Source organism: Dreissena polymorpha, unplaced genomic scaffold (assembly GCF_020536995.1).
Source record: "Dreissena polymorpha isolate Duluth1 unplaced genomic scaffold, UMN_Dpol_1.0 chrUn003, whole genome shotgun sequence".
In the NCBI taxonomy this organism is placed as follows: domain Eukaryota; kingdom Metazoa; phylum Mollusca; class Bivalvia; order Myida; family Dreissenidae; genus Dreissena; species Dreissena polymorpha.
The window spans coordinates 990,001-1,002,421 of NW_026273317.1; the positions used below are offsets into that span (position 1 = coordinate 990,001).

At 36.7% G+C, this 12,421-nt stretch overlaps 1 protein-coding gene across 2 annotated transcripts; it reads left to right on the plus strand.

Annotated features, from left to right (window-relative positions):
* Positions 1–3,142: 3,142 nt before the first annotated feature.
* Positions 3,143–6,426, plus strand: LOC127863236 (uncharacterized). 2 transcript variants are annotated; one of them, XM_052402621.1, is made up of 2 exons: positions 3,143–4,698; positions 4,777–6,426. In XM_052402621.1, exons 1-2 carry the CDS (start codon positions 3,396–3,398, stop codon positions 6,186–6,188), a joined length of 2,715 nt encoding a protein of 904 aa, XP_052258581.1. In that variant the 5' UTR covers positions 3,143–3,395; the 3' UTR covers positions 6,189–6,426. The 2 variants fall into 2 exon arrangements, with proteins under 2 accessions (XP_052258581.1, XP_052258580.1); XM_052402620.1 differs by having other exon boundaries at positions 3,143–6,426.
* The last annotated feature ends 5,995 nt before the right edge of the window (positions 6,427–12,421 follow it).

Sequence of the window (12,421 nt, forward strand, 5' to 3'; positions counted from 1 at the left end):
TCATAAATATTAGACAAAATCGTATATACCCGCTTTAAAATTAATCGCAAGTTTGAAATCAACACAAGCCATTCAATTTATAAAGAGTGTGTCTTAACGCACGGGTCGAGATGTGTGTGCACTTTTTATCATCCTATTTATTTTATAGAGATAACTTAGACAAAATAACAACAACATAGCCCTTTTTGGATGTTCAGAAAGCATAGTAAGCATGATGAAAATGGTAATGAAAACGGAATAAAAATACAATTTGCAATCACCATCATATTAAATGAATATTGTTTGAATATCGAATACCTATCTTTCTAAGAATATGATTTCATTATTGAAATTCCCTGTACAAAACTTTTGATTTTTGACACCATATATACATTCAAAATATACAATAAGACAATTGATGAAAATAAATAAAAAATAAATCTGCGAACAATACTTTATTGAGTAAAAAGACATACCTGTTGACCCGTACTTTATTTTTTATGCATTACTTGTTACCCTAGCAGTTCAAACGGTGTCAACAACTCTGACCTAAACATGGGTATAGAGCACCAATTCGCTTTTTCGGCGTAGCTGCTTTACTCAGCCTTTCACCTTAAATGACTTTTACATAACGCCGGCAGACACGCATGAATATATTCGAATATTTCATAGGCTGATTCGAGATAAAACATCTGAACTTTGGCTACATGACTGTGTCTGTGCTCAGCGCAATGGATGTATCACTATTCAGTGTAAGGAATTCTCTCTGTATGTTCAAATGACACAAATTGTGGCCCAGTTACAATTACGCGTTACAATCCATCTCGCAGAATTTCATGGTCAATACTCGTTCATTTAATCGTCCGGGAAATATATAATGCACTATCGATACTCACTTTTGCTTTCAAGCTGATAAAACAAACAAATAGTATAGTGTCACGATACAAGTTAAATCGTTTAATTATCCAACCACAATGTTTGCCGTACTCGGTCAGCACGTCTAGAAATCGTTCCTATACGCCTGGATAGGCTGCCCTTATTTACAAGTTTGCTTTTTTGAAAACAATTTTGTATCGAAAACATTATGTTAAAATATGCCATTTACAATTCGCGATGCGATTTTTTAAGACCCTCGTCATGCGAAAATGGGTCTTATTCCATATGCGCCATCAAATGTATAACCCACTCAGCCTGCACATCTCTCAGTCTGTTCAGGAGATAAATAATGAGACCATAACACATTGGATGATTTTATAGCGAACATCATCGCCTCTGACCAGACTGCGCAAATGCACAGGTTGGGCTTAAGATAGGCTGGCCGAAACAAATAAGACCCATTTTCGCATTACGCGACTATGAAAGTGTGATTTAAATGTGTCGAAAGAAAACAGCGTGCAAATCAAATATTAACATGCGATATATTTCGATAGTGAATAAATACTCTCATAATAAGGGATTTTAGGACACATATGATGTGCACTCCCGTAGTATAATTTGTATCTGCTTACACTTATGTGTGGTTTGACAATAATAAGTTGATAACACACATTTCATGCGGTGAATATGTGACTAACAAGTAAGCAAACACAAAATGTTAACTTTTGTTTTCACTTTAATTATTTAGAAACGTACATTGCAAAGTTTATTTCAAGTAAGCATTTACGCCGACTTCCTTATATTCGGTTTTAGCGATTATAAAGCATCTTTGTTGTTGTCTATAATATACCTGTAGTAATTGGTGTACTCATGTTCAACGTTTTCTTAATTGAGAACTGTGAATGTAAACAAACTTAACCATCTACTACTGCGTTGTTAGCACCCATGAATACAAAAGATCGCCGCTATCTGTTGAAAACAAAAGAATGTTTCCTATAAACAGCAACAGTAGCATGCACTATTAACGAGGTTACACAACATCACACTATACTTGTTTATCAGCATCTATCGATAGCCTCAGATGCGGTGGTTGTCGTTCTTAGCGTAGTTAAGAGCAGACCGACTTGCAACGCGTACTACTAACCTTAGTTGTTTGCAAGCGAACAACTATAAACTGAATGAAAAGAAACACTTGTACATAAAATGGCTTGAATGCGGTTTAATAACACGTTTTTCTCGTTCTCCATATTGTTACCCTGTCCAATACACAAGTCATACGCCGAACCAATACATCTGCAAATCATAAACGTCAAAACGAGGAAACCGTGCATTTTTCGCGCTAAACCACTGCCGTACTCTCTTCTAAATAGCCACTACGATACGTATTTTTCAAACTAAAATAATCTGAACACGCATACGTGAGTGTTTTTATTTGAGAAAACAACAGCTACAACATGCATGCATCAGGCAAAACTATACAATTAGCCAGTTTTTATAGCTGAAATACTTATTGTGGTGTCTATAATAACAACCACAACAAAAATACAACAACCCAAATATAATGAATTAACTGTTTTTATTATGAGTCTACTTTATGAATACGCAATATAAGTTACTTATTGGTTAAAAACATGTATATTTTACATTACATATGTAACATTATTTAGATGAAAAATTAACATGACAATGATTTATCAATGAACATTTATTTGTGGCATTAATAAATTGGCATTATGGAGTTCATGTGCATTTAAATAAATCAATCTGCAAAATAAGAACGTTTTCCCGAAACTACGAACAGTTATGACGTACATTTAATATTACTGTCATTCTTATACCATCTGAGAGAAAAAAATCGACCTTTTGTTTTGAAATCGTTGGTAACCTATTGAACCCATTTACTCAGCAACGCTTTCTTGACGCACGTGAATTTCTTTTTGCACCCGTGTACTCGTTATCTGACTTGAATCACTAGATGTTCTTAATAAATACTCATCGTCGTCGTCGTGATTTTCATCAAGTCGAATATTGTCGCGTTTACTCGCATTGATCACATACTGTTACAAGATATTGAGCGCTTCGGATCGGTATTTTTGCGTTGTTTCGTGGTTTAAACTTTATTGTCTACAGAGCAGAACAGAAACTGATGAGAATCTTAGTTATAATTTCCGTAGCATCTTAGTTATAATTTCCGTTAGTTATAATATCCGTATCCGTCATTTACCGTCTTCCATACTGTGATGTATTTTTAGACTGATATCTGAATACTGTAATACATGTAGTCTATTTTTCGAAAACGTGCTTTCGATTTCTACACATTTTCTGTAAACAGGTTTGCATAAGAGCGGACACATTAAAACCTGAATGAATAGGTTGAGTTATGCAGAATTGTTTTGCTTTCAATCAATGACTGATCATTAGAATAACTGCGTTAAGAATAAGTTGTGTTAAGCTGTACAGTACGGTATAAGTAGTTGATTACTGAAAAAAAAAATAAGTGCATCGGATTTCGGATAGTATTATTTCAGATACATAGAACAATGGCATCTGAATTCGTGACAGAATATTCAGACTCTGTCCTAGATGGTGCTCGAATTAATAGCCTTCCAATGGCAGGTGGTGTTTCGACATTGGATAATCGTATTCATAACACCAGTTGTCGTGAATCTGACGATGTTGCAGCTTCGCCCGATGCTGTAAAAATAAAGGAGCCCTTAATATGCCAACCGTGCAGAGATTATGAATCGGAATTGCTGCCAGCAGAGGGTTTTTGTGTCACGTGCGGCGAACATCTATGTGCCGTCTGCTTTCAACACCACACGTTACCGCGGCCGATGCGTGACCATGTTCTTCAAGGGAAGGATGAAATGCCACGAAAAAGTTCCATGGAAACCACGGACACTCCCTGGAAACCCAGACACATGTGTCCAATCCACGATAACGAAGAAATAACATCCTTTTGCAATAATCATAACATGCTCTGTTGCAAGAACTGTGTTTTCCTCGCACACGAACTATGCTTAGACGTCAACAGCATTGAAGTGAAAAGCGAAAATATCGAGGTAGTTGGTGAGTTTCAATCATTTCTAAAATCTTTGAATGACTTACTTGTTGGCTATAAACAAACTCGTTCAGTTGCTGTGCAAAACATGAAAGAAATTGACTGGTATTATGATCAGGCATTGATGACATTCAAACAAACGATTGCCGGTAAGCGCGTACAGGATCTCGGCAAAATCAGTAAGGCAGCAGACGTTTGCGATAAAGTTATCAATCAGCTTAATGACACAATTGACAATATAGAACAATCTCGAGAACGTCGCAACACCACAGAATTATTCTTTCGCTTGATATCCATGAAGAATCATACCGTTCTAATTGGCGAAAATCTGAGAAGAATAAACCAGGATAATTCGTTCGAACGATACTTCTTTCAACCAAAGAGTACGACCTTGTGTTTTGGACAGACACTTTCGGTATCCACCTATATATCCATTATATTACATGACGACGCTGAATGCAACCAGCTACTTTTGTGCACTGGTAACAATCTAATCTGCATAAGCCAAACTAAAATCTCGTGCATAAACACATTGACAAAGATGAAGAATGGAATTAATATCCTGAAGTCTCCGTGTTTGGCACAGTACGTCGGGAATGAGCTTATTGTAATTCAAACGGAACCACCAAGCAAGCCTTCATTAGGTAACTTGCGATGGACTGACGACACAGATGTAGAATTACAGGAAAACAATCTAACCACCGATTCATTCGAAGAAGAAATTGCAGCGCCGGCAACAGCCGTGGGGACAAAAACAGCAAGTTTAACACCAAGCACCGGAGGCTTGTTTGGAGCAGCAAGTACAACACCAAGCACCGGAGGCTTGTTTGGAGCAGCAAGTACAACACCAAGCACCGGAGGCTTGTTTGGAGCAGCAAGTACAACACCAAGCACCGGAGGCTTGTTTGGAACGCCAAGTACAACACCAAGCTTTGGAGGCTTGCATGAACCACCAAGCACAACACCAAGCTTTGGAGGCTTGTTTGGAACACCACGTACAACACCAAGCACCAGAGGCTTGTTTGGAGCATCAAGTACAACACCAAGCACCGGAGGCTTGTTTGGAACACCAAATACAACACCAAACACCGGCGGCTTGTTTGGAGCACCAAGTACAACACCAAGCACCGGAGGCTTGTTTGGAGCAGCAAGTACAACACCAAGCACCGGAGGCTTGTTTGGAACACCAAGTACAACACCAAGCACCGGCGGCTTGTTTGGAACACCAAGTACAACACCAAGCACCGGAGGCTTGTTTGGAACACCAAGTACAACACCAAGCACCGGCGGCTTGTTTGGAACACCAAGTACAACACCAAGCACCGGAGGTGTGTTTGGAGCACCAAGTGCAACACCAATCAATCGAGGTTTGTTTGGAACACCAATTACAACACCAAGCGTGTTCGGAGCATCAAGTACAACATCAATCAATGGAGGCATTTTTGGAGCACCAAATACAACACCAAGCAAGTGGGGCTTGTTTGGAACACCAAGCACAACACCAATTAATGGAGGCCTGTTTGGAGCCGCAACATCAACATCGAGCACCGGGGACATGTCGCCAACTGCAAGTGTCGGATTGATTGGGCAAGCAATTACAACAAGTACAGCAACACATGAACGAAACCTGTTAGCAGTGCGAAAAGGGATAGCAGATGTACGTAACGAGATAGCAGCAGTACGTAAAGAAAAGCTTACAAATGCAAAACCAATACAGTTTCCTGTACAGGCAATTACATCTTTGAAATTGAAATATGTATCTGTCGAGAAAATCTATACTGCCCTTACATGCAATGGAACTGATTTAATTGCTGTTTGTCTTGACCCGTTGGGAATTGATGAACTTGACGCTAAGGGTCACACTAAACGCAGTACGGTCGTCAGCAATCTCGAGGCTCTTACATTCAATGGGACGCAGTTCATAAAACATCCAACATGTGCCGTTTACGACGTTACCGAGGACATAATATATATATATGTCACTGATTCTAAGATAGACTCGGTGTTTAAGGTGACAAAATTAGGTGAATGTCGCTGTGTTGTGAGATCAGAACGCCTAGCTTCGCCTTCTGGAATCGCCCTGTGTGGTGATGGCACTTTAATGGTCTGTTGCAGCAAGGTCAAGTGCGTTGTCAAGGTGACCAAAGATGGTCATATCTACAGCTTCATTGGACCGCTACAGTTCGAACCGTTGGCATTGGCCTATGACGAGACCAATGGGCTGTTGTATATTGGTGGAAAATGTAGTGAGATTTATGTGTATAATGCATAGTGAACTAATAAAACGATTGTTATGGTGTAGTGGAAGCTTATTGACTATGATTGTTATGGTGTAGTGGAAGCTTATTGACTATATATATGTAATGAATTGCAGATTGTAATTTTTAAAGTAAAAGGTCATATACATAAGAAGTTTATGAAATATATATGGCAGTCCTTTTTAACTGTTGATATCAGTGTGGTTATGCAAAAGGAGTTCAATATAACATAAACCTAAGTTTAATTTACAATTTGTTGTGTATCCTCATTTAGCAATTTGACAGTATATTCATTTTTTTGAGTTTAGTTTTTAGTTGTAATATTTATGAATGTTTGTTTTTTCCGTTTGTTATAACTTTGTAAATAAGTATTGTTTTACAAGAGTTGTACAGTTTTACCTAAAAATAAAGCAACGTTATCATTTAAATGCTAATGGGTTGAATGCATTTCATATGATGCTGAAAAACTATTATTATTACTATGTAAATATTGTGTAACCTTAGTAGCATTTGATAGTGTAATTGTGCCGTGAAATAAGTTCTTATTTGTATGACCTCTACATGGTTCAATATCTAGTCGTTGCGTTGCAAGTCCGTTACAATTCTTTTTTTGGAAGAAACTTTGTTTGATGTGAAATTAATTCCACATTATTTTTTTACCATCATACTCGCCTTTTATCAGTTGTGTTATTGGTGACATAGCAGGCAGTTTATACGCATGAACTAATGACAAAGTGTTCCGAATTTTATGAAACGTAGTATGCATCATACGTTGATGCTTGACATGTCAGGTCAATCATACGTTGATGTTTGACATGTCAGGTCAATCAAACGTTGATATTTGACATGGCAGGTCGATCATACGTTGATGTTTGACATGTCAGGTCAATCATACCTTGATGTTTGACATGACAGGTCAATCATACGTTGATGTTTGACAAGTTAGGTCAATCATAAGTTGATGTTTGACATGTCAGGTCAATCATATACTGATGTTTGACATGTCAGGTCGATCATACGTTGATGTTTGACATGTCAGGTCGATCATACGTTGATGTTTGACATGTCAGGTCGATCATACGTTGATGTTTGACATGTCAGGTCGATCATACGTTGATGTTTGACATGTCAGGTCAATCATATATTGATGTTTGACATGTCAGGTCGTTCATACGTTGATGTTTCACATGCCAGGTCAATCTATGGAACGTTTGTCCATCATCCGCCGTGCGTCTTTCGTCTTCAAATTTAACCAAATGGACTACATGCTTACCAACGTGCTCGGCGTTTTGCCGACGGGCATCTTTCTTTTAATTATGAACAAATGGATAACATGCTTACCAACGTGCTTGACATTTCGCCGACTGGCATTTTTCTTTGTTTGATGTTTATTTAGACAGTGCTTATATTGGATTATTACAAGCTTTGAATTCATTTAAATTATGCGCTGTTTTATATATATATATATATATATATATATATATATATATATATATATATATATATATATATATATATATATATATATATATATATATATATATATATACATGTATAAATATATATTCTATGTTGAATTTATCAAGCTGTTGATGATATGGAATCAAGCTAGTTTTGTACTTTTAGTTGTTAATTTAGTATGTTTTGTATCATGATTGTACTCAGACAAACACATATAGTACAGGGTTTTGATTATAGTCCAGTTGTTCTGGTTGTTTGCTTTTTTTAACAGTATTATGGTTGATTGTTATGTTGGTTATATGTTGCTTTGTGTATTAAAACACAGAATTATTCTGATTTATATGTAGTAATATGTAACACATATAAAAAGTTATTCTTAAACTGCACGTGTATAATTGATTTGCATAGCTCTTAACAACCAAATGGTTAAAAACTTTTTTTATCAAAATAGCAAACCGGTATCAGGATTACTTAAATTTAATATATAAAACAAGAGCTGCCTCCATCGGAAGACATATGCCCCCCGAAAAATGCTTTTTCGAAACCTAAACGCAGATTTCGAAACCTAAACGCGGACCCTAAGTTAAAGGTCAAGGTCAAAGGGGTAAAAAAAATTGTGCGTTTGGAAAGGACTTGTCCATATACACATGCATACCAAATATGAAGATTACATCTGGAGCGACATAGAAGTAATGAGCATTTTTCGAAACCTTAACGCAGAAGTGTGACGGAAAGACAGACGGACAGACAGACGGACTATATGCCCACCTTCGGGGGCATACAAAGTTGACGGTAAAAATTTATAATACTTGGTATGTCAATCGCAATGACTTTGCAAATGACGGAAATTGTATTACCTTATTGCACGTAACGTATCATAATCAATTAACCCCTATTAGTATGCATTTACATCGGTTCCACGGGGACATAAGAGGAATTCACGTTCTCAATTGACAGCTTTTTGATCCCTAACACGTAAGCATTACATCGCACAAGCTCAACCGTAGCAACTTGACGATGAATCCATTAAGCACTTTACGGTGTTCAAGGGGCTGTCTGTGAATCTTTAAACTAAAAATAATTATTTGCTACCTATAGGTTATATGTATCAGAACACGGGCCCAGCGTCACGGATCGAACAAAGTGACTAGGAGGAAGCCCAGCTATATTCTAACATTAATATTCTGACATGGAACATTAACGGATGGACTAACCAAAACTGCTTACCGAGAAAGGAAATACTATTCAGATTGAATGCGGATATAATATGCCTGACAAAAACAAAGCTAAGAAAAAATGAAGTACTTCATTTAGAAAATTACACGACTTACTTATTCAACCGAGAATCAGTGAAACAAAAAGCTACATGTGGCTCGGGTGGGGTTGCTATACTCCTGAAAGATACCTTTATGAATTATTACTATGTGACGTGTTTAGACAAGTCTTTTGAAGGTATTCTCAGTTTAAAACTAATAGATAAAATATCGTCTACTAAAACCATCGTAACTGTATGCTACTTACCGCCGGAAGGCTCAGAGCGGGGCCAACATGTTGATGAATTTTTTGACCACCTTACAAGCCTTGTATATCTGAATTCTAATGCAGATTGTCTTGTGTTCTGTGGAGATATTAATAGTAGAATTTCGGACTTAAACGACACCATAAATAACGTAGACAGCATACCCCATAGAAAAGCAATTGATCTTTCAAAATATAAACATGGCGAGTCATTTCTGGAATTCCTACGCGAGGCAAAACTGTGTGTACTAAATGGACGAATTACACCAGCAAATGACAATTATACCTCTATCTCGACAAAGGGCAAGGCGGTTGTGGATTATGTATTTACCCCACACTCAAACCTTGACTTGTTTAAAACATTTGAAGTGCACACTGTAAAGGACTTATGTGTGAAGTTTTCTATAAAACCGGAATGCTCCATGCCTGACCATTCGGTAATCTATTGTCAACTCGAACACAAATTAAACATGCCTGTGGACGCCAGGAGTCAAACTATGCATGAAAAGAACGATAATCCGATTAGCGGCAAACGGTTTAAATATGAATCGATTCCGCCTGACTTCATAGACAGTAACAGATTAGCAATGATGATAGATCAAATGCAATGCTGCATTGGCAATCAGAATAATGTGGACTCATTATACCGTTCTTTATGTGACCTATATTACAATGAACTTATCGAAAAGGTAAACTATAAGTGCACATCGAAGACATTGAAAAAATCATTTCGAAATAAATCAAACCATGGTTGGATAACACTCTCGACGACCTATTCAAACAAGTGAGTGAACGTGAACGTGACTTTTTGAAATGCTCTGGAACTAAACGCGAGAAACACAGACATAGGCAGTTATATAAGGACAAACAAAAACAGCTTGATAGGGAGATCAAAAAGCGCAAACGACAATACGAACGACATCAGCAAACTAAACTCGAGGAGATCTGCACAGAGAATCCCAAATTATTTTGGCGTCACATAAAATCACTGGGCCCAAAACAAAGCTCCACAATCCCCATGGAGACACTTGACGAAAACGGCAACACAGAACAAGTGTCCTTAAAAGGTGGGAGATTGATTTTAAAAACCTTTTTAATAAGGCAAAAGCTTGTGAAGGGCAAACTTTGACGAACAATTTTATAATGATGTCAAACAATTCAAAACCGACCTGGAAGAACACTGTATTGAGAACCAGGAGGACAACTCGTGTTCAATTTTGAACGCTAACATTTCCATTGCTGAAATAAAAAAGGCTGTTGGCCGTTTCATCAATAATTACGTATTTTTATACGATCGTAAATTATGTATCGAGATTAATGTTGTCGTTTACGATTTTACATAAACTCCGTTTCATCAACTAAATCGTAAATGCAACATACATAAAATACGACTACTTAAATATACGTATTTTGTAACCGAAAAAAATAGTGACACAGTCTGAAAAATTGCATGACGTAATTTTCGCGCGTACTGTCAGCTAAGGCAAACATCGCACAAAAAACATACTCCAATAAATATGAGGTCGATTTACGTCTAATTATTTGGACTAACAAAAACAATGCTAGTTGTGAATCGAAACAAAAACAAACACTGGAAAACGACGTGTAGACCGGTGTGGAAGGCTACCGATTGCTGTTTGGCCGACACTCTCCTTCCATTACTAAACGCAAAAAGAAGTTATTTTGGATGGAGACGGTTGAAATGTGAGTTGAGAACTTGTTGGTCATGAATGAAGACAGCTGAAATAATTCGCGTTCAGGATAAATCTGAACGCGAATTATTTCAGCCAAGTGTCTGCCAAAGCAAAAATCATCAAAACACTTTAAGGCGGCAATTGATATTGACAAGAATGAAGATTATTTTTTGCTTATTTTCTTTATCCATGAATAAAAATGTATTGATAAGATTTATTGTTTTGTTCTTTCTATGCAGAAATGTGACTGTGGTGTAGATCAATTAACAGTTAAATAATATAATTTAATAGAGACCAATCGGAATTCAGGCTGACAATAACAAGACATCATGGATTGAAAGTTTGTCTTTGTCAGCATTTTTGTGTTCAATTATCAAATATTTAATTTCAATAAGGTATTAGATTCACATGACACAACATGTTTAGTAATTACAAATGTCATATCATCGAGAATGCTATTTGTTTGTCCATTATATAGAGGATATTTGTTGGATTCGGTGGATTATCGTTTTTAATTCATGAGTGATCATAGACAATGATATTTTCGGATTAGGGACCATACGGCCCATGGACCATACGGCCCAGACCATACGGCCCAGATTCTCGGACCATACGGCCCAGATTTACAAAGCATACGGACCATGTCTTAATTAATATTTCTTTTGTGTTCCTTCAATATTGTATGAATAAATTTAAGAAAATATTAAAATTGTAGTATTTCATGTTCATTCAAGCATGTTTTATATTATTTCATCGTGTAAGGATTATCGGACTATACGGCCCAGATTTGCGGACCATACGGCCCAGATTTGCGGACCATACGGCCCAGATTTGCAAAGCGTACGGACCATATCTTAATTAATATTTCTTCGGTGTTCCTTTAAATATTGTACGAATAAATTTAAGAACATAATAAAATTATAGTATTTCATTTTCATTCAAGCATATTTTATATTATTTCATCGTGTAAGGACACAACTATGGATACCCTAGTAATCTGGGCCGTATGGTCCGATAATCTGGGCCGTATGGTCCGCTAATCTGGGCCGTATGGTCTGGGCCGTATGGTCCATGGTCCGTATAGTCCGTATACCATATTTTCACAAGTGGCGCAGCCACGAGTGAAAATATATATTTTCTATGATCACGAGTGAATTAAAATCAATATTCCACCGAATCCAACAAATTTTCTTTTTATTTTATGCTTTTTTCGCAGTTTATATACATTGTTAAAGAGTTTAACTTAAGAATGTCGTTGAGATTATGTTGTCATTTTGTCAAATAAATTACGTCATTTCACAGTTAACAATGAAAATTATCGATAATTCTCACTGATAATTTTCACTGTTTGAAACAGTGAAATTATCCGTTTTAATCCACCGATATTTCTCTATAAACCACCGGAAAGCATTAAATAAATATCATTGTCCACAATAATTTATTATAGTGTTGATTCACAAGATGTAAATTATCAACATTGATTTATATTGCTTTCTCTGCAAAACTGTGTTACATGTAAAGATCACAAATGCAGTTTTCATTTCTTTGTTTTTCCAGAAAACAAAATGTTATTA